The following is a 27,007-nucleotide window of genomic DNA, read 5'->3' on the forward strand; positions in this document are numbered from 1 at the left end:
GATGCAAACGAAAACAATTGCTCACCACCAACTGACCGATGCCCAGCCAGTCCCCGAGCAGTGGCCCCCAGCCAACCTTCCCCTTAGTTTTATTACAGGGCATGATGTCATATGGTCTGGAATGTCCCTTGGGCCAGTTGGGGTGAGCTGTCCCAGCTATGTCCCCTCCCAACTCCTCATGCACCCCCAGTCTACTCGCTGGTAGGGCGCATTGAGGGGCAGAAAAGGCCTTGGCTCTTGTAAGCACTCCTCAGCAATAACTAAAACACCCATGTGTTATCAACACTGTTTTCAGCACAAATCCAACACATAGCCCAATACTAGCTACTATGAAAAAAATTAACTCTACCCCAGCCAAAACCAGAACAACAGTTCATCTTAAGCTATTTAAAAGGAGAAGCTCTTCAAGCATATGGTCAATTTACTTTCAGATTACATGCAGAATATTTGACCACAAACATTTTGCACAACTGATTACGGTCTTGTCTACAAACAGGAATTAGACAATTTTATTCAGAGCCTTTAAAAATATTTTGTTTCATTATGTAAGAATAGTAACAGAGTAATAACTGAGATACAAAACAAGTGTTTGACAAGAATACAAATACAATTAAATATTTTTAAAAAATGATATTTTCAATCCAGGCAGATAAATCAAAGCACAATGGACTACGGTTTGTAAAGGAGTGCAATTTGGCCACATGCTTGAGCTGAGAAACCAGTTCATTTTACGTACAAAGCTCAGATCACTTCCTGCTGTTGGCAGAGATATCCTTCATGGGGAAATAATAAACCCTCTATACAGGCCAGCACATAAAGTCCAAGATAGTGATACTTAGAAGACAGATGCTCCGATCGCCCCATGTTAGGGAAACAGACAGTTCCCAGGGTTACAGAGTCTTTACTGACACATTCAGGTGGTCCCAGCACGAGAATAACCTTGAACAAGCAGAAGTCTGCCAAATCCTCATACACCTTTGGTTTTCTGGGATAATCTATGTCACGGGCACCATGAACCATCTAAATCCAGCTCTGCAGCAGGAGACTTGGAACCTTCCCCTGGAGATAGGATTAGAGCAGGACATTATCCTCCATTGAAAATTAAGTCACTGTTAGATCTGAAGGACCAAATCTATTCAGAAAAGTGTTCAACGGTACTCTTGTGACATAGACGTTTATTGGCAAATTAATTCAAGGCTACACACTGAAAGCCAGAATGCAGAGGCTTCCAAAAAGGGAAAAACTCTTACTACCTGTGAGATGACAGATCACTGTGACAGTATCCTCCTGCTGCATTTGTGTAAAACCTGGGAGAACACAGCATACCTGGCATGTCTGGAAGAAGGTGTGCCAATAATAACTCTCACATTGTAAGGACCAGCTGGATGATATGCCCATTATATTCTGCAGGCCCCATGGTTTCAGGCTATTTAAATGAAACTTCCGTGATAGCAGTAGTAGTAGTTACTCATACATTACTAACTCAGATGAAGAATGAGAATATATTTGCTATTTAGAGACAACTCTGTGGAGGAAAAAGAAATCTCATAATGAGCCATCAGCTACATAATGAAACAGCACCTTCACAGCTTATAGATGAAGTCCAGCATACAAATACAGGTTGCCATTCAACTTGGAATAGTTGGATGGTGCTAGAAATGGATGCTTTCTATCTTGTTCCTACAAATCCTTCACGGAGGAAGCTCCATCTGAAACCAAGAGTCTAACACAGGCCTAAAACATTTCAGCAACTGCAGGGGAGCTCCAAGAAATCTCAGCCAGATAGTCAGTCACACATGTAAGATGTAAGAAGTACGGATCAGAAGCAAGAGGCATGTTTTTCAAACCCTGTTTAATCAGACAACTACCTGGACAGAGAAAGGCTGTCACTACTGCCAAAATATTAACAAGACTTCTTAGAGCAATGGACAGACAAGAACAAAGAAAAGGCTTGCTATTAATATCACAGCTTACCTGACTATAAAGTGACTACATCAGTAGACAAGGGAAGAGCTACAGACGTTGTCTCTCTGGAATTCTGTAAGGCCTTTGACACAGTCGCCCACAACACCCTTCTCTCTAAATTGGAGAGAGATGGATTTGATGGGTGGACTCTTTGGTGGATGAAGAATTAGTTGGATGATTGCATCCAGAGGGTAGTGGTCAACAGCTCAATGTCCAGATGGAAATCAGTGACAAGTGGTGTCCCTCAGGAGTCCATATTGGGACCAGCACTGTTTAATATGTTCATCAATGACATAGACAAGGGGATCGAGTGCACCCACAGCAAGTTTGCAGATGACACCAAGCTGAACAGCATGACTGACACACCTGAGGGACAGGATGCCATCCACAGCGACCTGGACAAGGTCAAGAAGTGGGCCCATGTGAACCTTATGGGTTCAACAAGGCCAAGTGCAAGATCCTGCACCTGGTTTGGGGCAGTCCCAATATCGGGACAGACTGGGGATGAAGGGATTGAGAGGAGCCCTGTGGAGAAGGACTTGGGGGTACTGGTGGATGAAAAGATGGACATGACCTGGCAATGTGTGCTCACAGCCCAGAAAACCAACCGTATCCTGGGCTGCATCAAAAGAGGAATGGCCAGCAGGTCGAGGGAGGTGATTCTGCCCCTCTGCTCTCGTGGAGTACTGTGTCCAGCTCTGGGGCCCCCCAACATAAGAAGGACATGGACCTGTTGGAACAAGTCCAGAGGAAGACCACAAAAATGATCAGAGGGATGGAACACCTTTCCTGTGAGGACACGCTGAGACAGTTGGGACTGTTCAGCCTGGAGAAGAGAAGGCTCCAGGGAGACCTTATTGCGGCCCTTCAATACTTAAAAGGGGGCTTATAAGAAAGATGGGGACAAACTTTTTAGCACAGCCTGTTGCGATAGGACAAGGGGTAATGGTTTTAAACTGAAAGAGGGTAGATTCAGACTAGATACAAGGAAGATATTTTTTACAATGAGGGTGGTGAAACACTGGAACAGGTTTCCCAGAGAGGCGGTAGATGCCCCATCCCTGGAAAAACGTTCAAGGTCAGGTTGGACGGGGCTCTGAGCAAGCTGATGTAGTTGAAGATGTCCCTGCTCGTTGCAGGGGGGTTGGACTAGATGACCTTTAAAAGTCCTTTCCAACCCAAACTATTCTATGATTCTAATGATAAAACATACTTTAAAATAGACATTCTGAAATTTGATAAATCAATGACTTCACTTTGAAGACTGACAAAGGCTAGCATTGGTCTCCTGCACTTCTTGATTAAGGTATTTGGCTTTCCAAGTCAAGTCTCCATCTTCCTTTTGTTTCTCCTACTAAGTCTCGAACAGCCTTTTTACTTGGAGGACATGGGCTAGTAACATAGCTCTAGGGCCAAAGAATCTTCCTCCTTCTCAACCAACATTAGTAAGAAAGTATTAATTAAAAACAAGTAGAAAGGCATATAAGAAAAAAGCAGAGTACCGAGTTATACTCTGTACCCCTTCAGTATTTTATTATCCAGCAATCCATGGTGAGGTTTCTTCTCATACTGCTCACATATGCCAGCCTATTTTCTTTGTCAGACAGCAAGAGAGGAAGCAAGGATGATTCAGAAATCTTCATCACATTTTCAAAAAGGTTACTGGAGAGCATAAACAAATAAAACCCCTCGATAGCTACAAAACTGAATTGCTACCTCTTCCCTAAGGGCATTATTTAAGTGAAACACAAAAAAAACCATGAAGTAGCAAACACGCTGTTTCCGCTATGCTGGAATAAAGCCAACAGTGGGCTCACTTTTAGGAGTTATAGGGAATAGGGCTAAAGACCACACAATTGCACAAGAATTCCTCCCTGTCTATTCACAAAAGGCAGCAGACAGGCTCTCGTTACTTGTCTGCATGTCATATCACAAAATCAAAGTAATACTATTAGCTCCACTACTTGCAAACAAGACCTAAAAAGGACTTAGCCAGTGCAAATTCTTGAGACTATCATGACCTATGTAAAAAAAAAAAAATTAAAAAAAGGGGACTGCCTCACATTTGAATCTTCCACAGAACTGAAAGCATACCTGTCTTGGGACAGACTACAGCATGAGTTTCATCCTTGTGATTTATTAGCACCATGCTATAGCAGTATGGGATGAAGAACTAAAATCCTTATACAAGGATTACAAACTGAAGAGAACTGTTTAGATTTTCAGTTTACGAAAATCCCTACCCACTGAAGTACTCCAAGCTCCCCAGCTTCCAAATTATCTTCTAAAAGTTACTATATCTTTGTATATGAAAACCCCAGATCCCCTTGCAGTTCTCCCAGGTGCTCTCTTCCATTCTGTGCCTGACTCCTGTCACAAAGGATTGGACCTCAAATTCCTTCTCTTCCTCCCCTCCCTGTGCTTGTATATTGCTATTTTACATTACGTTAAGATAGGAGGAATACAAAGCACATAAAAACCAATTCAATTAAAAGTAATTTGGGAAATCTCTTGCCTCCAGACATTCTTGAAAAATGAACAAGCTTTAGAATAAGTTGTTTGTTTGAATTAGTAAAGATAAGCCAAGTGGGGGGAGGCAGAGTAAGCCTTGCTCCAATTTCATACCCACTAAGAAAGATGGGAGAATTTCCCTCCTCTTAGATCTCTCTCCTCTCTTCCAGGAGGGAGAGAGACAGGGGGAAAAGGAAGGGGAGACAGTTCACTTGCACACATGTTTACATGCCCCTTTTACCAGCAGTAACGCTCATCAGTAATCTCCACTAAATCCTCCTACTGAAAATGAGGTTTCCCCCTTATTGACCTCATTTTCCTGACCCAGAGTTATACATGCAATCAGCAAAACTAATTTCTTATCTGGTACAGACATACTATTAAGCATTAAAATTACCTAAAGATGCAAATTAGCATTAAACTAGATATGTCAAGATTATAGACCCATAATACCAGTCAAAATTCAGGAAATTCTTCACTGATTACTGTTTAATGAAATCCCTCTCCCATTTGATTCATTAGTAAACAGAACACCACATGTATACAAACAGCCCCCTTAAAGGTATGTGTAGAACTGATGATACAGGAAATACTGCACAAATCAGCAACCCAGAAGTTGTTTAATCATCTTTCTTGTACACAGCTAAAAACAGAGCTATTAAAATGTTCCCCATTATATTTGAAGGTAAAGTCCATTCCTTCACTTTTAAGTGAGAGCTTAGAGTGATCAAATGAGAAATTCTTTACCAAAATCATTCTTTGCCTTATTACTATTGACTACCCATCCTCACAAAATGAGATGTCCAAATAGCATTCTGATGTAATTTTTTAAAAAAAGGAAACTGATGTCACTCAGGATTTCCTGGTTTTCTCTGAATATGTAACAATTTTTCCATTTTACTGTCATCATAGTATTATTTCACGTGTTCTGCATTACAAATAATCTTTTTCACAAAGCAGAAACATTTGGATATGTATACATTCAAGAGGTCTTTGTTTGGCAGTAGCTTTTTCTAAAACTCTTTGCCAGAAAATCCTGGACATTTTGGGCTGCTGCATAATGCTTTCTTTGGGTATTTCCTTCAACAGCTGTGCTCTATAGACACTTCTCCCCCCAGAGGCAGAAAATTATCTGAAGATGAACAACTAATATTATTTACTATACTGTCTCCTGTCATTTTTGTAAAACAGCTTGATTTAAATTACCAGGAAACCAATAGAAAGCTCATGAAAGAGCATACCGAGACAGAAAAGAATCAGTGAACCAAAGAATACCAGACCATTTGAGAAAAAGAAGTAAGCTTTCCCATATTAGACCTTTAAGTTAACCCTGCACTGCTTTTATGTATTGCAAAAGCAAGCATTTCTGAAGTACATTTGTAAAATCACACTGTTATAAAAAATAGAAAGCCTTCTCATAATTCAGCCTTGACAGTGTCTCTTCATATACAACTGCTACTAATTATCTTGTAATTCCACTACCTTGGCACTTCAACATACATAACTGTATACAGAATTTCCCTAGGTGATCAAGGCAGCTTTTTCATACACTTTTATTGCCACACAACCTGAGCAGCTGATACAGAGCCTTAGTGCCAAAGACCTCAAAGTAATGGCTTCTCAGCTGTCAGGTAAACCATGCATTAGGTAAGAAACTTCTTAAAATTGTCACAATAAAAAATAATTAATTATAATTTGTCAAAAGTACAATAATTTGTCAATAAAAAAGCCATCCCACAACTTTGCACGAAAAATGTACACCTGGAAAAAAACCCAAAGCTAAAATGAAGTGATGGCAATGCTATTTTTGATTTTTCTGCAATATAGTCTGAATTTTTAGAATGTGCTAAAATCTAAGCTGTTCTAGCCTTAATGGAAAAGAGCTATATTATTAAAACAGGGCACCATGGTTCAGATTTAAATTAAACTTGGCCAGTGTTCAAAAGAAAAAAAAACAACCTTAAGTAACCCATGGTTATTCTATGCAGCATACTGTAGGGTTTCATTTGCAAATAAAAGAGAGTGATGCCAAGGTCACAGAATGCAGCTGCTACGATCAACCAAAAATAGATACCAAGCTCTACATCCTCCTTCATAATTAAAATAGGAAAATTAAATTCAATGTAAACCAGCTGAAGCTAGACAACCACATTACTTAAGCATTAAATCACTGCCATCCACATGGAAGAAAAGCTGCAGTTCAGTGAAGCTGTCAAACTATACTGCAGATAATTTATATAAAAGTATAAGGAATGAATAAAAATAACCAACTGGTGAATTTTTTGTGTAAAATTTAGGTACATGAGGCTTTTGGGTTTTTTAATTGTGACATACAAATCGGAGACTGCTAACTAAGAAGGAACACCAACCAACGGTTTTTATCTTGGCTCGGGGGAAAAAAGCTACAGATGCAATAAGGAGATCTATCATGTTTAACAGTTTCCTTCTCTATACAGGGATTAAATTAGAATCTTTCACAGATTCTGCTCTCCCATCCTCCCCAGGAAAAGGATGTCAACCTATGCCAGAACATCCACAATATGCAAAACCTGGCTCTAAGTCCTGACTGAATTAGGCTGCAGATTTGTAAAATTACCTCCCACATCAAAAAACCCCATGCTCATTAGTGGGTATTCTGAGGAGATGTGACAAATAAGCAAATAAACTCTTTCCTCACAAGCATTTTCCATGAGGGGTTTAATTAATTGTTTTTTTAAAAAATAATCCCCATTTGAAATTGACAACAGCTTTGCTAAAAGCTTCCATTTTTTCACCTCTGAGGACTTGATCTTCCTGCCAGTGCTGGCAGATGGGAAAGTAAGAGTTTATGGAAGAAGGCCCAAAGACGACCAGGTTTTGTAAGAGATTAAAAGCTTTTAGCTTAATACAGCAAGAACAATGCAATGCAGATAAGACAGAATGGAAGTGTGGTAAAACGTGAATTATGAATACATGATTATTACATAAATATATTAAAAAAGATAAAAACCTAGGTACACCTAAAATTGTTTCAAGGAACACTAATAAGGAAATTACATGTTGGACAGAATCTAAGTTCAGTGACTAAGTTTCAAGAAAAGCTTGGAGCTCATCATGAACACAGGTTAACAAGACTCCTCTGTCATCATCCTATAAGAAAGGGATCAGGCCCACTCAGCATGGGTTTATGAAAGGCAGGTCCTGCTTGACCAACCTGATCTCCTTCTATGACCAGGTGACCCGCCTAGTGGATGAGGGAAAGGCTGTGGATGTTATCTTCCTTGACTTCAGCAAGACCTTTGACACTGTCTCTCATGCCATACTCCTTGAGAAACTGGCGTCTCATGGCTTGGATAAGCGTACTCCTTGCTTGGTGAAAAATTGGCTGGATAGAACAGCCCAGAGGGTTGTGGTGAATGGGGTGAAATCCAGTTGGCGGCAGGTCACAAGTGGCGTTCCTCAGGGCTCGGTGTTGAGCCCTGTTCTGTTTAATATCTTCATCAGTGATCTGGATGAGGACGTTGAGTGCACCCTCAGCAAGTTTGCAGATGACACCAAGTTGGGAGGCAGGATCGATCTGCTTGAGGGTAGGGAGGCTCTACAAAGAGATCTGGACAGGCTGGATCAATGGGCTGAGGCCAATCGTATGAAGTTCAACAAGGCCAAGTGCCGGGTCCTGCACTTGGGTCACAACAACCCCATGCGGCGCTACAGGCTTGGGGAAGAGTGGCTGGAAAGCTGCCCAGCAGAGAAAGATCTGGGGGTGCTGGCTGACAGCCAGCTGAATATGGGCCAGCAGTGTGCCCAGGAAGGCCAACGGCATCCTGGCCTGTATCAGAAATAGTGTGGCCAGCAGGAGCAGGGAAGCGATTGTTCCCCTGTACTGGGCACTGGTGAGGCCACACCTCGAGTCCTGTATTCAGTTTTGGGCCCCTCACGGCAATAAAGACATTGAGGTGCTGGAGCGTGTCCAGAGAAGGGCAACCAAGTTGGTGAGGGGCCTGGAGCACAAGTCTTATGAGGAACAGCTGAGGGAACTGGGGTCTTTTAGTCTAGAAAAGAGGAGGCTGAGGGGAGACCTTATCGCTCTCTACAACTACCTGAAAGGGGGTTGTAGTGAGGTGGGTGCTGGTCTCTTCTGTCAGGTGGCTGGAGATAGGACAAGAGGAAATGGCCTCAAGTTGAGGGAACGGAGATTTAGGTTAGTTATTAGAAAAATTTTTTTTACTGAGAGGGTTGTCAAACATTGGAATGGGCTGCCCAGGGAAGTGGTTGAGTCACCATCCCTGGAGGTATTGAAAAAGCAAGTGGACGGGGTACTTCAGGACATGGTTTAGTGGGCATGGTTGATGGTTGGACTCTATGATCTTGAAGGTCTTTTCCAACCTCTATGATTCTATGATTATAAGCTATAAGCCTTCCAGAAACTAGCTAGGGAACTTAGGCATTTAATTCAGGAGAGTTGCTTCTTTAGCTGTCTAACACTCAGGTTAGGTACCCATTTTAGGCAGATGAATCTGTTGGTTCAGATTTATTTTGGCTTCCTTAAAGTCAGGTCTATTTATTTTAATAGCTAGAGAGAATTTTCTTTTTCTTCTGTTGAATGAAAGGATCGGTGAGATCAATTTTTATTCTCAATAGGAAATAGCAGCACTTGTCTGTTAGGTAACATTGTCTTCAATAAATGGGTATGTTTCCTTATGGTTTTGCCTCCAAAAATGAGGGTTCAGTCATTATTTGAGCCTTTTTTAAAGTATGTTTTGCTACTATCACCTAGCAGAATTAAAGCACAGGTGGATCTAACATATTTGACTACTGAAGGGGTATGCTTGTCTACTCACACATAGTCATTGCAAGATTGGTATATTCAAATGCAGACTCTGCAAAGATATTAAAGCTTGTATTTAGAGAGTATATTGGGCCTGGCTGAAATGGAGTTAATTCTTCCCATAGCAGCCCACGTAGCACTGTGCTCTGCATCAGTAGCTAGAAAGGTGTTGATAACTCACCAGTGTTTTGGCTACTGCTGAGCAGCGCTGGCATAGCATCAAGGCCGTCTCTCCAAAATTTTTGCCCCCCCCCCCGCAATGGCAGGCTGGGGCAGGGCAAGATCTTGGGAGGGGACATAGCCAGGACAGCTAATCTAAACTAACCAAACAGATATTCCATACCATATGATGTCAGCTCAGACATAAAAGCTAAGTAAAGGGAGATGGAAAGGGGGCATTTTTGTCTTCTGGAGCAACCACTATGCATACTGAAACCCTGCTTCCCAGGAAGTGGCTAAACATTGCCTGCCAATGGGGAGTAGAGAATAACATCATCTGTTTTTCTTTGCTTTTGTGCGCAACCTTTGCTTTCACTTTATTAAACTGTCCTTATCTTGGCCCACAAGCCTTTTGTTATATTTTCTACCCCCTGTCCAGCTGAGGAGGGGGAGTGATAGAGCAGCTTTGGTGGGCACCTGGCATCCAGCCAGGGTCAACCCACCACAAGAGTCAATTACAAGACTTCTATTTGTATTATGTATATTCCTATTTATAAATCGAAAAAATTGCATCTTAAAAGTCTTTACAGTATCAGTAGTTTTATTCTACTTTTAATTTATGAAGCATGTCAATCTGTCAGCTTAAAATAGTATATTAACATAGTTAACTACCTGCGAGTCCGTGGAGGCTTTGGCGGAGGAGAATCCTGTTTCTCAGCATCTGAAGAACTGACAGCATTCTCTGTATTATTTTCATCCTGATCAAAAGAAAAAGTTTTCATTCATGGCTGTAAAGCTGATACACACAATATTTAAACCGTAAGGTCCAAAGATCCGTAATGATACTTGAAAATGATGTGTGACAGTATTACATATTTCTGGCTATCATATAGAGATCACTTTCAAAATTCTACTCTAAATTAATTATATTCTTTTATATCTTGTGTATCCAACTTCAAATTTTTCTGACTAAACATTTTGTTTTGCATGTAATTGCACAACCCACTAGAGAAAACTCTCAAAGTCTGATCTTTCAGGTAAGCAGTGAGCAAGCTCCCTTATGTACTCCAAATTATTCATATTGAAAGCATTTATCTTCCAGTCAGTCTAATCATTTTCACTTGTACAATCACTACACTGAAGATAAGAGTAACATACAGTGCAGTAAGAAAATGAGAATTTCTGCTACTCTAAAGTGACAAGTGGATAAGATTTAATGTATGGTTCTAAACCACTTTCAAATCATCTCCCATTTGTGTACAATGAAGTTTAACTTACTCAGCAAAGCATGAAGATTTTTATTTCATTTTAGGAGGACCATAAATATAAAATATATATTTTATATATGTATATAATTATTAATATATGTGTCCATACACATTTAAATGATATAGATATAAAATACTGTTATGGGTTAACTCCAGTAGGCAGGTAAGCACCACAAAAGCCACTCACTCACTCATTTCTCCCCTCCACCCCTAAAGAAGGAAGAGGAAAGGCAAGAAAACTTGTGGGTCTAGACAAAATTGTTCAGTAAGCAAAGCAGCAGCGGAATAAAAGAGAAAGAAAACAAAGAAATGATGCGAACGCAATCACTTACCACCTCCCATAGGTAGACCTACGCCCAGCCAGTTCCTGAGCAAAAGACGGCTGACCTCCCTAAACCCCCTCTTTTTCCTCTTTATTGCCGAGCACGATGTTATATGGTGTTATGGCATATCCCTCTGGTTAGTTTGCATCATCTGCCTAGTTGTGTCCCCTCCCAACCTCTTGCACACCCCCCCAGTCTATTCACTGGGAGGGCAGACTAAGAAAGAGAGGCAGCATTGACACTGCAAACATTGTTCAGGAATAGCTGGAACATTAGAGTGTCGGCAGCATTGTTTTGGTCATAAATATAAAACACAGCACCCCAAGATCAGCTATGAAGAATATTAACTCCAACCCAGACAGACTCAGTAAAAATATGTAAAAAAGCATATGTATAAAAATAAAAATAGAACATGCAAGACTCTAAAGCTGATATACCATTTCCATACACATGCCACAGCCAAAGATCCAACAAAACCAAGGAGGACCTTAGTGTTATCTTGAGTTTAACATGTATTTTACCTATAGGCTTTTCTTGCAGGAGTTTTCTTTTGAAAAGCAATTTTAAATAACCACAAACATCCCAAACCTGTGTAATACACTTCAAAGCAAAATACCAGGTTCATGCAACAGGGTCTACTAGCTGCCAGCCTATCTGTTCAGACTGGGTGACAGAGACTGACCTCCTCTCTTACAAAACAAGAGGGAATTCCCTGTTAATTTCTGCTTCAAATGTGATAGTTGCATTTGAGTTTGGTAAGCAATTTCAGCTTTGGAAGATAAACCATAACCAAGTTCTCTCAACAGCTAACTACCTTCACTTAAATTTAGATTCATAAGTAACATGTTTTTAATTTCCATTACGAGTCTTAAAACAGCTATATCACCAACTGCTAATGTGATGAGTCTATTATCAAATTCTACTCCTCATTGTACTGAGTGAAGCTTTTCCTGTGAAGAGAAAAATTAAATCTTTAATATTTCTTATTGTTCTTCACTAACCTCCCCCATTAACTAGCTGTCCAATACAATATACCAGAAGTACTCCAGCAGAAAAATGCTGTTGTTCCTATATCAAGAACTTGTGTAAGCCCTTTTAGACAAATTGCACAGGGAGTTCATTGTCCTGCTGACCACTGGCTGTAACTATCAAGGGTTTATTTTGGAGTGAGATTCAATTCGCAGTTAAAAGCCACTTACATTTAGATGACCACAACTGAAGCTCCCACTGCAGTCAAGCAAGGTTGCTTGGTTTTCGTAGAATAGTTTGGGTTGGAAAGGACCTTTAAAGGTCATCTAGTCCAACCCCCCTGCAACGAGCAGGGACATCTTCAACTACATCAGCTTGCTCAGAGCCCCGTCCAACCTGACCTTGAACGTTTTTCCAGGGATGGGGCATCTACCGCCTCTCTGGGAAACCTGTTCCAGTGTTTCACCACCCTCATTGTAAAAAATATCTTCCTTGTATCTAGTCTGAATCTACCCTCTTTCAGTTTAAAACCATTACCCCTTGTCCTATCGCAACGGGCTGTGCTAAAAAGTTTGTCCCCATCTTTCTTATAAGCCCCCTTTTAAGTATTGAAGGGCCGCAATAAGGTCTCCCTGGAGCCTTCTCTTCTCCAGGCTGAACAGTCCCAACTGTCTCAGCGTGTCCTCACAGGAAAGGTGTTCCATCCCTCTGATCATTTTTGTGGCCGTCCTCTGGACTTGTTCCAACAGGTCCATGTCCTTCTTATGCTGGGGCGCCCCCCCCCAGGTGGGATCTCACCAGAGCAAAGTAGAGGGGCCAGGTAGTAGATGCAGCCCAGGATACAGCTGGCTTTCTGGGCTGCAATTGCATGTTGGCCAGATCACGTCCAGCTTTTCATCCACCAGTAAGTGACCAGCCAGTAAGCCAGGGATGAAAGTAACAGATCAGTTGGCCCCACTGACTACATTTGGAACTTAGACACATAGACCACATGCGAAGCCTCCGTTCCAGACCAAATTCTGCCCCATTTTGTTTCCAGATCTGAGCCTTCACATTTTGCAACATTAAAGCACACTCTTGCTCAACTTGCCAAATAGCCAGGGTTTGGGTTTTTAAATTTTTTTCTTTTAAGTCTCTGTTACTTATATTAATAATGATTTTTGGCTTTCCTGGGGTAATGTGTAAAAAACTAACAGCCATATCAGGTCAACTGATCACGTTCTACCTTACTGAACTAGGATTATTATCCATTGTTTGGCTCTCAGAGTAAAGTATACTGTGAACTAGGTTTTAATACATTTAACATACTGGGGTTTATATCATTCTAGCTTCTTAATAAACAATATTGATTGCAAGTCAAACACCTTCAGAGATTTACTGCATCAGCACTACCTTCACAATCACTCTCAGCAAAAAGTGCTGTCATCAAGACACAGTGTCCAAAAAGACACTGTCCAAAAAATGTAGAATGAAAAAGCCAGCTAATGAGGTATTTTAAAAAAAGTACGAATGCTATGCTTGATTGTAAACTGAATGCAGGACCTCGTGATCTTACCTGGGAACAAAGGTACCCTTTCAAGTCCTTTGTCAGTTTTCCATGACTTACTGAAAAACATTAAGGGCTCAAAGAACTTCTAAAATCTAGCTGCAAACTATTGCAGACATGCTAATTTTTTTTTTTTTTAAAAAAAACAACTTGTATTTTTTTTTCTAGTCAATGATGGAATAAAACAGTGCCATGGGACATGGACATCCAACCCCTCTACCAGCCTCCTCTCAAATATGCAGAAAAGCAATTTACAGCTTTTTGACATCAGGTAATGGGTGACCATACAAACTGTTGCACCCTTAACATACATGAAAATTAATTTTATTGCCCTCATTCAGGCAGAGTACCATTCTGAAGGTTGGTGCCAAAGATACCGAGGCTCACAGTATCCAACAGCAGCAACTCAGTTTCCTGCTCAGTGGTTGTCATGCACCTCCCCACTTCCCTAAGTTGTGTAGAGCAAACTCTGAATGTCTCCCATATGTAGTCATTACTGTGGATAGTACTAAATGCATTGATATTGTACTAAAAAGCCCCCCCTCCCCCCCCTTAATCTTAAGTACCAGCAACTAGAGTTAGGAACTAATGCAACTGCATCTTGAGAACAGAGCGGGCTGTTCGCCTTGTTTCAGTATCAGAGCACATCCAAGTTTCATAAGGTAGAGAGACCTTAGAAAGAATGACTCCACAGGAAGTGTTCCTCCCCCTTACCACCAACTTCTCCATCCTACAACAGATCAGAAAAGTACTCCAGTTCAGTTCCCCCATCACAGAAGTTTTGAGGAACAGATTTCTTATTTATGCACTCAGTTTTCTAAAAGGTACTGGCAAGGGAAAGGGTGTGCCTGCTGGCCATAGTGTAGACTAAACTTGTCCAGAAAACAAACCAGCAGCTGCATCCCCATCTTTCTGTTTGTAAAGCAAAGTGTTTGTGAACAGAATGTTTCCTGAGATACACTTTTCTCCCAAGGGGAAGAAAAAGCCTATTAAAGAAGCTAACATATGTCAAAGTTTTTAAAACTGTATGTATAGAGTAAGAAACTGTTTCTAGTTGAGACAGGCAGAAGTAGCCAAAGAGGCACTGCCATTTTTGCTTCTAGTAATAAAACATATGGATATACCTTGCAAAAACATGTATAAACTCAAATGTCTGAGGCACAAACACAACCACAGAGAGTTTACAAAAACAATTACTTAAAAAAAATTTCAGAAAACCCCAAACAACAAAAAGCACACACACAAAATGGTACTTTTAAATTAAACCCCAGAAGTTAGTGATTACCCCAGCTTCATACACTGGGAAGGCTTCAGGCAGATACATGTTCAAAAGCTTTCACTTCTGCATTAGGTTAAAATCAGGATCAGTTCACTCTGTTCCAGTCACATTAAATCAGGAGCAAGAACGTTACATGAATTATTGTCACCAAAGAGATACTTCACTACTTTGCTTAATTAGCTCAATGGACTGATGCTTCTTTGAAAGCTTCATTTACGTTTAGACAACTCATTCCCCATTAAGTGAAGGATTTTTACTTCAAAGGCTGAAGATGATAGAAGTTTAAGGCAGTAACCAAATGCACTAATCCATGCAGGGAAGAAGACAGTGCTCACATCAACTGTATGCTGCTGCAGCATTTTTAAGTAATTGTGCTCAGTTAATACTGATCTCTTTTTGTTTTTAACTGAAGAAATACTGCTTGCTGAACTCTCAGAGCAAGTCTGTTACTTGTTCTCAGTTCTGTGTTACAAGATATAGTGAACAACCAGTATTTTGAGCACCCTTGAGTGACACCAACTCACAGATTTCCCCTTCTGTCATGTATCAAAATAAGTGAATTGGCAAACATGCAGAACAACTAACACCGAACAGAAGAGAGGAAGCTCAACTGTAAAAAAAGTGAATATAGGGTATCTCCCTGGGATGACCGCGTCCGTTGAGAAGAGCAGATGGCAGTATTAAGAAAAAGCCTTCCAGCCTTCCTAATCACAGCTTATTGGCATCAGCCAACACTCTATTGCTTTTCTAGACATATGTTGCATTCTCAGGCAGAAAGCAGTTTTAAAAAGTATCAGCTTAGAAAAAACAGGACAACATATGTAGTTCACAAGGGTCATCATACTGAAATTTCTTTTTTTTAATGGATTAACGAATGTGCAATTCAGTCAAATAATTGTTCAGTGCAGTGCCCTGCTTTCTTACAAAAGATACCTATCCTGTCGTGGCAGGCTTCTCACTATAAGAAAACAGAAGCATTAACAATACGTGAGTACATAAAGAATAGGAGCTTTCCCCAATCTTTGTCTCCATATACTGCTGAACAGTTAAAGAGTTCCAATAGCCTTGTCGATTTTGAGGGAACAGCTACTCATATCAAGTGAAAATCTTATGAACTTTTAGGTATTCTGTTAAATTGCATATACATATTTACATATATGTGAAATGTGTGTATATCTATGAAAGACTACATTAACAAACAAAAAGACCATAAAGTCAAATGAAGTGTAGATTACATGTAGTCTACAACAATACAGAGCAACTTGTGGTCCTGTGGTAATGCAGAGGAACAAGGAATTCTCAAGGCAGATGCTGTGTCTGAATTCAACTTGCTAAGGTGACTTAAACTGTGCTATCACCTCCTAAGTGTGCATCTTTTCCCCACCTACTTCCTCTAATGGCTGAATCACCAAACGGAGCTGTCACTAACATAGAGCAAATAGAGGATCACCATTTTAGACTGAGATTTCACAGGCATTGCCTACAATTCAAAACCTTTTGCCCAGGAATTGCAATGCATAATTTTCTTTTGGAACTCACAGTGGAAACATTTAATGTCATTCAGAAGCTTTCTGTACTGGTAAAGTACAGCAAATTTACTGCAAAGACTTTTCCAAAAGTAATCTCATGGTTTCCCTTAAAAGGAATTGAGGCATTCCTTTTGCCCTTATCATAAAGCAGAATGGGAACCACAGAGGATCAGTAGATAAAAAGAGAAATACTTCAGACTGAAATGATACACTCAAATGATTCAGATAAAATAAAACTTTCCAAGCACAGGCAACAAGATAAATGTCTCTGAAGACCTACATGATTTTTTAGAATGTTACAATCTCTCTCCAAACTGCAAAACAGCAAAGAAAACTGGAACAGCAAAGTCTTTTCACTTAAGAGTTTCCAAACCACTAACGTTTTGAATATCAACATCATTCTTATAGCAGCCGATTCCTCCACAGCTTCTAGAAATGCAATCAACCACAGCAATAGAATTCTGTCACTTTTACAGGAAAAAATGTAAGAGATATTTAGGAGTACTGGCAATGCCACATTTTGGATAAAGTGTTTATTAATACAAGCTTCAATTAGTGGATAAGGGTAAAACAAGGACTTGCAGTACTGTAACAGGATTGTTACTGTCAAGAGACAAAATTCAACAAGAAATATTTTTGAAGAGAAAGTAAACTTTTTGTTGTTTGTCCTCTCATCAGTTTTCCTTTTTCTACATAAAGAGCATCCAACTTGACAGAATTCCATCTGATTCAGACTTTCCAAGACAACCATGCTTCACTTTAGATCATGGAGATGCCTCTCAAGTAACTCACAAAATATTCTACTGATACAAATCTGACATATCTTATCAGATGATTAAGAGTAATCAGCTCACATATGTTTCAAAGCTTCCAAACACAAAACCAAGTGTAGTATTTTCACAGCCATACTAATAAAACCAATAATGGCAAGAAGCACACAATTAATACTTCAAATACATGACAATGGGATCAAGAATTTCAGTGGGAAGCCGGCTGAGTCCAAGACTCAGTTCCAGTTTAATTGTTTGATAATTTCAGAGAGTCCTACTACAGGGTAGGGAAATAGTTATGATGATCAAATTTAGCATCTGAGTCTTTTCTTATCAGAAAAAAAAATTGCTTCTGAGCAGCAATTTCATCTTTGCCCTGAAATTTGGCTACTGTGGGGACTGTTGAAAGTACTCCATCTGGTATCTGAAGACAGCTTTTCTTCATAAAATATCATTTACATACTTGCTATTATTTTAAGCACATTTATAGTTCTATATAATCACAATATGTATAACTATATGGTAAGAGTATACAATTAACTACATTATACTATATCATATGTGCATTTTCTACATTACTTTGAATTCTATCAAATTCTAATAGAAATCCTACCCATATTGTAAGTCTATTTTCAAACACTGCATGTGTTTTTTGGTTGACTTTTTACAGTATTGTTTCCAGCAGGGTAAAGCTGGCAAGTTCGCAGGTACACGCGTTCAGGATTGTGTCTAAGCTACTTCCCTATGAATACTGCTACTTGTTGCCAATCAGATTAACTTTTCACTGTGATGTTACTGGCAAACACTGCTTACAAAGCTTAGGTAACTCAATTCACTTTGAACACCACTTGAAATGGGAAAAGCAATTGGACAAAACCATGAAACCAACCCTAAAGAATACTCCAACTCTTCAGAGTACTACCAAAATACAATAAATGAAAGACGAAAGAAAATTTCCTCTCCAGTTCAGTGGTATCCCCTATATAACTAACAGTAATATATCTAAAGTAGGCACGTTCTTTTATTTGGAATTGTTTCCACTGAACATAATTAAAACCCTTCACATGTACACAATTCCACAGTTGCTGTAGCATCTGCAGGCAGAGTAAGATCTGGAAAGGAACCATAGAACATTACATTATATTAATAAACTTATTTGAAAACTTTCTGCATCAGAGCTTGTTTCCTTTTAAGAGCTTGTTTCCTTTTAAAAACCAAACACTTTGGTATGTATCTTAGTTAAAAAACTAATGAGAACATTTCTGGGGAAAACCAGATGTTATATACAACAGATTCTACATATTACCCTTGGAGGGAAAACGGGAGCTTTTTCAGAATAGCGAAAACACTGTCTCAAGTGAGCCTCAAAGTTTTGAGAATCAGGTTAAAGCTACAAGCAGCTATTTAACCAGATATGTGAGGTAGAAAACCACCTTATAAAGCCAAAACAGAAGCTAAGCCTACACCAGGTAATTCCCTGAAGGCAAATTTCCTAACAAACAAATAGTAGCAAATTTGTTTTTAAGCACCAGATTTTTTAGATACAGGAAATCTTTAACTGTGAGACATTTCTCCTCAACCCTCCAGCAGAAATGTTCAAGCTACCATATGAAGAAGCATCATTTCATAATGCAGAAAAGGCTGTACCTAGCCAGACTGAAAGATTCATTTTGCCCTGTTTCTAGCAGTGACCAAAAGGAAACCTACAAGGAAGAATAAGGACAGAGCAGGCATGCAGAGATCCTTTACTAGGATGTTCTCCAACAGTTTGCAACTCCGGAATTTCATAGGTCAGAGGTTGGGCAAATTAACAGAAGATTCCAAGATGATGAGATATTCACCTCAAAGCTACAGACTTTCAGCTGCAAGGAGCTGTGCAGTTTCATGTTGCATGAAGAACTATCTCCTTTTATATTAAGTCTGCCATGTCTTATTGATACCCTTTAGAATGGGTTAATAGGATTCAGCTTTTCACTGTTACTTAGCTGCTATCATAGCTAACTTGAGCGTTTCTTTCCCAGCTCAATCTGGTTGTTCTTTAGATGGAGCCTTCCGAGATCTTTGATCCTTGTCCAAATTTTTAATGCTTGAATTCTGTAATACACTTTTGAGATAAGCAGACCAGACCTGCAGACAGTATTCAAGTTGCAAGGTATCCACACAATGACGTTATGTCCTCTACCCTTATTAGTTTCCACATAATTGTTAAAATTCAAATTTCCTTTAAAACTTAATTGATTATAACCAAGATCATATCTAAGCAAAACAAAACTCACACTCCATCACTGCATATTCAGAGTTGAGATTTCTCCCTGTCTCACCCCCATGCACATTACCTATCCATAAGCTATTTGCTCTTGTTTTATTACTCAGTCACTCAACTCTCCTAAGATGTGCTACAGACAGCACTTGCCTTAGTTACAGACAAAGCATACTGTGTTACCTCCTTATTCAGATGTTCTGGAATACATGTAAATAATATGAGACATTTTTGATTCTATGTAACAGTGCAGACACAGGTCAGATCACAGTCAAATAACCAGAAGATACAGCAGACTGATCTGCCTATTATTTTAAGACCAAAACTCAAGTAATAAGGAATCACTTCTGTACAAAGCTAATAAATCTGCACGTTCCAAACCCTATCGTGCTCATTCCTCAGGAATATAATGAAAATTCACAGACCAGCTAGACTGAATATGAAATCTATAACAAATTAAAACAGCCTGCCCTATCCATATTGCATTTAGTCCATCAGGTTTCTTGTAATGACTGAAGACCTCAGAACTACTGCATGAACCGATATAAATTTTTAGGAGTTAACAGAAGGGCATATGCCTTTTTTTCCTAGAATGAAAAACATTTTAGACTTCCTAGAAAGCACAGTATAGAAGAGCTAAACACATAAAATTAAAGGGATGCTTATTAACAAAGGCAGACTTAAAATTGCTTCCAGATATTTCAAAGGGTCCTGAAAATACTACTCATACTCCCTCTAGAGAGCTATAAAACATACACCAATTAGGTACTGAAGGGACAGATAAAATTACTGAATAAAGAAAACACAGTCCAAGGATAAAGCGCAGTACACAGTTCTGGACTGTGAAAGAGAGAAATAATATATTGATCCAAAAAGCCATTTTTCACATAGTGCCCAGTAGTAGCCAAGAAAACATATCTGAACATAAAAAAGGGAAAAAACATAGGGGACATGAAATTTAAAGTGGAGGGACAGAAAGACAGAAAAATCCTCAAATACCATTATTACCAATGAAAAATATTATTTTTCCAAGGTTTTTTTTTTCCTTTGTTAAAAGGGTAGGGTATGAAGCTTCCTGACAAAGGCATTTTTTAGTTACTTTTCCTTACCCCAATCTGCTCCAGCGCAAAGAGTACTTCAACACAATACAAAAAGTTAATACAATCATTCATTGCCAGTCCTGCTCAACCACATCAAGGCTGTGTTGGGCCAAGACCAAGGCAGCATGCAACAGCATGTAATATCCAAGTCTCAGCTGAAGAGTCAGATCAATGCTTATCTACTGGTTTAAAATTAGATTCAACACCACACTGGGGCAAAGGAAGAACAGAAAACTTCAGTGAAGTTTTCCCCTTTCAAGAGTTTAACCTAAACATAGATCAGATTGAATTCACCTATATAGACATGTGTATTTTTTTATTTATATATAAAATATACATATATGTAGGCTGGTGTTTTATTTTTAACTTGCTCTTTACCACACTGTTTAACAAGCCATTTGCAGAAAGTCAGGCTTAGACAAAATTTCATTTGCTGCCAATATATCAGAATTGGGGTAAATACTACCAATCAAAGCAGATCAGCTGTCAAGTACTGCCACCTCACCAAGGTAAGGGCACATTTTGCAATTTAAATACTGAGTTAGAGTCCTGTATTTCACCCATACTAGAATTCTTTCTATTGCTTCCCCCACTGCAATTGCATTTGGTATATGTGGTAAATATCCCTGTAATTATCTGACTCAATTTTTACAACCAAGTCCTCAGTGTAAGTTGAGGTAAGCCCGAGTACAGGCTAGCTGTCCCTATTCAGCAAAAACAACCTGTAGTCCAAAAATTCTGTATGTGCCTTAACACCATTGAACACAACTTTAAAAACTAGACTTTACAGGAAAATCTTGAACAGAAGCTAACACCTACAACTGATTGAAACTCATATGGGAAAGACACATACCACTCCATCTGCAATCTTCCAGTCTGCACAACTTTCGTATTTTTGCAGTTGCTTTTCAAACAGTTGTGCTATGGCTCGATGGACAAGTTCATACTGCTCCTATAGTAGGTTACCAGATAAAAATTAGTGCATGAGATCTTTAAAAAAGAATGATGGTATATTATCATATGATAAAAATTCATTTTAAAACAAACTATACCTTTGTCTGCACTGCAGAATGCCTTTGTGTCCTCATTTCCTGTATTAAATTAAATACATTGAATTCTTCAGGTATTTTCTGAAACATAGAAGGAAGTCAATTACATTGACATACCTGTTTGTCAGAACAGCAACACAAAAGCTGTTAGAGATCCAGAAGTATGTTTAACTTTTGTAGGTAAAGCCAATCTGTTCTCTCTACATTGCAGCTATTCAATTTTTTTTTAAAAAGCAATTCCTTTCCAGAACTGGTTTTAAACATTTAAACCAGATGAGACCATTTCAAGTATTTTGAAAATGAGACATCCAATGAAAGTATTAACATGACACTGCATCAGTAATGATGCTTCATAACCTAAAAACCCCAGAATGAAGTTACCTCTGTATATCTGAAATATCAGCCTTTAGGAGCTGCAAGATTAAGCAGAGACATTGAAAAAGTTGAATTCAAAATCACTTTATACTGAAATATATTTTAAAAGCTACTTGGAATTTTACAGTAACTTTTTTTTAGATAAAAACTTGCTGTCAAAGGAAAGCAAGTTCATACTAAAGCATGAATGCAATGAAACTAAACATCCAACCTGTCAAGAGAGTTCTGGAACATCTTAAACATTTCACTGTTTTAGAACATTTGGGAGCTCAATCAATCACTGTTATGAAATGATGGAATGCCACAAAATTTCTTCTTTTTTAAGATTCCTTACCCCAGCTTTAAGCAAATTCCATGTATAATCTATGGCACAGATGGCTCCTGTTCTTCCACACCCTGCACTATGAACATAAACAGTTAGGTGTGTTAGAAATTATTGTAGTTTGATAAAAACAGTCTATAAGCTTTATATTTCCAGAGTCCACGTGGAAAAAAAAATTATATCAAAATCCCTCAACTATCATTTTAAGCTCACTCAACCTGACGTCATAGTGTCATAAAAATTAAAAAGTTAGCAGTGCAAAATGGAGCATTGAAGTTTTTAATGCAAGTTTTTCATAGCCAATTGGAACTGCAATCATAAAAGATGAAAAATGCTGACATTTATTGCCTCTTTTGTCACACTATTCCTAGTTACCACTGCTTCAACAGTAGGGATTTTGTCCAAGTTTAATGATAGATATGTTAAATGGCAGAATAGAATACGTTTAAAGACTTCCCACATTTGTCTGATTTAGATATCTATTTTCTGCTTTTTATCTAAAAAACTTAAATCTGAAAGTTATAAAAATGACAGTGAAATATCAACATTTATTCTTCCTAATAGTATAAATTTCTTTATTTTACAAATAAAGAGTTATAATGTATGCATTTTTATTACATTATAATTATACTGTTGTAAAGAACCAGCCTTCACAACTGTACTGACATTCAAGAGAAACAGGACAAAGTGAAATTGATTTCAGTGCTAAGTAAGGTTTTTTTATGGTTTTAGACCTCAATTACTTAAGAGTGACAAGTTTAAAAAGAATGCAGCTAAAGACAGTAGATTTTTATACACTTTAAAAGAATAACCAACCTCTAAAGAGTAATAAGCACCAATAATTGAGCATTTCCTGGCTTAGGAATCTGAATTCAGTTTTTCTGACATGTAATAAATTAACTTTTGTTGCTTTAAAAAGTATTAAATATCATAGGCAATAACTTTCCAGAGAAATTGACAGAAACTGTCAATTCACCAAAACATTTTCATGGCAGTTTAGTTTCAACAGTCCTGTTAGCCAAATTTCAGGTCAAAGATGAAACTGCTGCTCACAAGCAAAGACTTACCAACCAGAAACTACAGCCTGCTAATTAGAGATCTTTTTTGTTGTATTAGAAGACAGACAGAAAATTCTTAGGTAGTGATGAACCTGCTATGTAGTCTTTCCTATTGAGAATGGAGCCTTCACTCCCATATCTGATTTGCAATGTTCTTCAAAGTCTATTTCATCCTAATGAGAACTTAAATGTCTTAAGAACGACAAAACAGTCTTGCTTTCAAAGACTAATTCTTTTCTGATTGATATTCTATCTTAAACTGAAATAGAAGCAAAATTTCACTGTGGCATGAGTTTTAAGACAATGAAGACTATATGATTTTGAGTGAAGTTTTGACATGAGGAAATACTCCTTTTGGGAAAACTAAAATAAATAAATAAATTCTAATTTAGAATCAAACTAGTACATCTCATACCAGAAGTCTAGACTTAAAAAAAAATTAAAATGTATATAAACTTTGAAAATAAATATATTTGATACCTGCAGTGTATGCAAATTGGTACATCTTCATGTTCCTGGTATTCTCTCATCAAGCTGATCATGTCCAGAATAGAATCAAAAGATGAAGGGACATCATGGTCAGGCCAGTTAACATAATGAAATTGATAAACACTACGAGTCTCCTAAGGGAGAGGGAGGGAGAAAGATGTTACTGATAATACATATTTGAGGATTTTGTATGAAATAATCAGTTCTACGAACTTGCACTTTTTGCATGACTAAGCGTGCACAAGCAAAGCCATTTACTGTATTAAAAAAGACCTATAGCTTATACCACTTAGAAAAACAAAAGGGAAATTCTGAAGTAGTATTTTGAGTGCTGCTAATGCATAGGAGAAAGCACTATGGGACAGTTCACAGAAGCCCCTCTCTATAATATAAGGGTTAAAGGACCCATAACATTCCATTGTGTTAAAAGATTCTCTGTCCTTACAGTCTTAAAATTTGAAAGGGAGAAAGAAAAGGAAAGACTACCATGAAAGGTTCTTTTTCCATTCACACTCCAGTAACTCACATTTGGAAAAAAATAAAAAAGGGGGGGGACGGGACGGGGTGGTGGGTTGTTTTGTCACATTACAAAATAAAGTGTTCATGTGTGCATGCACACACGTGCACACACACAGAGGAGAATTAAGAAAATGAGATAAATAATTCAGGCCATATCTAAATATGGATCACACCTGCAACAACAGCAGGTACACTTGTATTCTAACTAGCTCATGTTATAATAGTACTAAAGAAGCAGCAGGCTTTAGAACAGCCTAGTTTCTCAGCTACCTGAATCCCTGAAAGACCAAATCCTCTCTCTCTCATCATCATCATCCAAACCATATGCAGTATAGCTACTTCTACTGCACCTTTCCATGCTGTTGTCACACCTCTGGATTCTAGCATACCCTCAAACTAATTTTCTGATCAATGTTACAGGTTACAAGTTGTAAGGCCTATGCTACCTTCTATTTAGTTATTTGAGAAGCAACATAGTGGGCCTCTTGAGCACAGAAATTTATATCGTCTTTCAATTGAACCAACTATTTTTGATGCTTTACTTTTGCCAGACCTATGGAAGCACTGTAGCTAGTAAAACAGGACAAAATACAGCCCAAGAAAAGAAATTGTAGAAATCCAACTGATTATGTAAAACCAATGTCATCAGTAAGGAGGAAGAAAAGTTACAACTGCCTATTAAGGTCCACCAAGAACTTTCACTTAATTACATTTAAAGAGACAAAGCAGTGATTTTTCACATTAGCAGAACTGTGAGAAAGAAAATAATATCCAAATTTGTTTTTTATATGGAAATTAAAAATGAAAAGGAACCTCCATAGTCCTTAAGAACTTGATGTTTTAGCTTAAAAAAATTTTTGAATGTCAAACCGCTTTTCCTCCTGGCAACTAGAATAACTTTATTTATATAAATTTTAAATTCTTTTGCATAGTATTTTGTATGATACTCTATTGAAAATTTTAAGGAAGTGACAAAATTTTTCATTATTCTGGAAAACCAGAAAGTGAACTTAGACGGGTATTACTTTATACCACAAATATTTTCCTCCCCAGTTCAAGCCTACATGAAGAATTCTTCAAGGTAACATGAAATGTCTGTAATTCATTACCAAAACACGTGCTTACAGAAATCCTGAAGCAAATTTGCTAGGTAAGTCTAAAGAAAGATAATTTTATCAGCTGCACAGGTTGAATATCAACATATCTTGTTAATCCTTTCAGTTATATTACTCCTTAAAGGAATATAAAATTTTGGGATCTTTGCTAAGATCAAAAGCATACTGCAAACTGTAGTTTTCTTGTTACTACTTAGTTTTTATGTAGTACACATCCTATAAAAATTAACTGGAACAGAACTCATGGAAGTCAAGTAGCTAAACAAACATGATTTGCATCTACAATACATGCAAGCAAAATATAAATTAGCTACAGTTTCTGAAGTAACCAGTTTTCATGATACCTGGGTATTAAAAGTAATGTAGGTTCTGCTTTGGAGTTTTTGATATCTTTTCAGTTCTGTTTTTAAGTGCACCATTTCAAAAACAAGTTGCAAACCCCAGTTATTATGCAGTTAATTTCTGCTATCTAAAAAAGTTTCATAACAGTCAGTTATTAGCATTCAGGACACACTAACAGAAGCGAACTGATTAAGATTATGCACCCCACTGCAAGCACCTAGCAAGCTACTGCAGACAAAAATTAGCCCCCAAAATTACCCCCCTCATGATTAAACAGTTTTCATAACTGTTGTGATATCGGTTGTTGAAATAGAACAAAGCATTGCTAAAGAAAACATAACAGTAAGTGAGACTAACTTCTAATAAATGGTTTCTTAATACAGGATGCCAATTAAAATGACAGGTATTCTGTAAAATTGACTGTCAACCTTCATGTTTTTGCAGAACAACTCCACATTTATTTTTATTTACTGACAGTTGCTTTTCAGAAAAATAAACGGTCACCTCAAATCTGACACTTAAGTATAAGTTTGCAAGAAAGGCTTAGATCATTCATTATTAACACTTGTATGAGAATGCAAGTGCTTTTATTTCACTGAAAATATGACAATTTTCACAATTAACATAACATATTCAATTTAGAAACTAGGTCTCATGTTCTACAGTAGTTTGTGTCATAAGTTTTCACTAAGATGAATACAATTTCTTCCATAAAGAGACTAGTTGTAACCATTTACAGTTGCCAACTTAAATAGTGTAAATTAATTGGTTTACCAGAATACTTGTCTGGTAAGCCAATTCTATATCTTGAACACTAGGATATCAAATCTTCAAGAAATCTGGAGTCTTGAGCTCACTTTTAAAAGAACATTTCTATCTTGACCCTTGAATATATTACACACAGTTCCTCCACGCAAAAAGACAATGCAACTAAATTTAATCAAGAACATTCCATATTTTTCATATCTTATTTCAAATCCAAAAGAGTAACTTCTTACAAGCTAGAGTGAGAAACTTTGACAACAACTTCGTGATTCCCCCCCCATTCTTGCTTTATTTTTACTTGGCAATACAAATACATGAATGGGCATCAGGAATATCTTTTAACATTGTAAAACCCTCTTGGCAATAAATGAAAGTGTAGGGCAAATTCTAACAAGTACACATACTTTACCCCCCCCCAAAAAAATAACTATAGGAAACAGGGGGTTTTGACAAGTTTCATTCAGGTTATCATCATATTTTCAGTTGG

The 27,007-nt window shown here is 38.1% G+C and overlaps 1 protein-coding gene across 3 annotated transcripts in view; it reads right to left on the reverse strand.

Moving 5' to 3' along the window:
- Nucleotides 1-27,007, reverse strand: part of PTPN12 (protein tyrosine phosphatase non-receptor type 12) — an 83,461-nt gene that overhangs the window by 10,870 nt on the left and 45,584 nt on the right. For all 3 annotated transcript variants that reach the window (XM_049813710.1, XM_049813709.1, XM_049813711.1), the window contains 5 exons: nt 23,771-23,913; nt 22,245-22,311; nt 21,539-21,616; nt 21,340-21,438; nt 10,115-10,200 (listed from right to left, as the gene is read on the reverse strand). In XM_049813710.1, the coding sequence (XP_049669667.1) occupies nt 10,115-10,200; nt 21,340-21,438; nt 21,539-21,616; nt 22,245-22,311; nt 23,771-23,913 (473 nt within the window). The remainder of the gene's footprint in view (nt 1-10,114; nt 10,201-21,339; nt 21,439-21,538; nt 21,617-22,244; nt 22,312-23,770; nt 23,914-27,007) is intronic.

The sequence above is a fragment of the Accipiter gentilis genome, chromosome 11, assembly GCF_929443795.1.
Source record: "Accipiter gentilis chromosome 11, bAccGen1.1, whole genome shotgun sequence".
NCBI lineage: Eukaryota > Metazoa > Chordata > Aves > Accipitriformes > Accipitridae > Astur > Astur gentilis.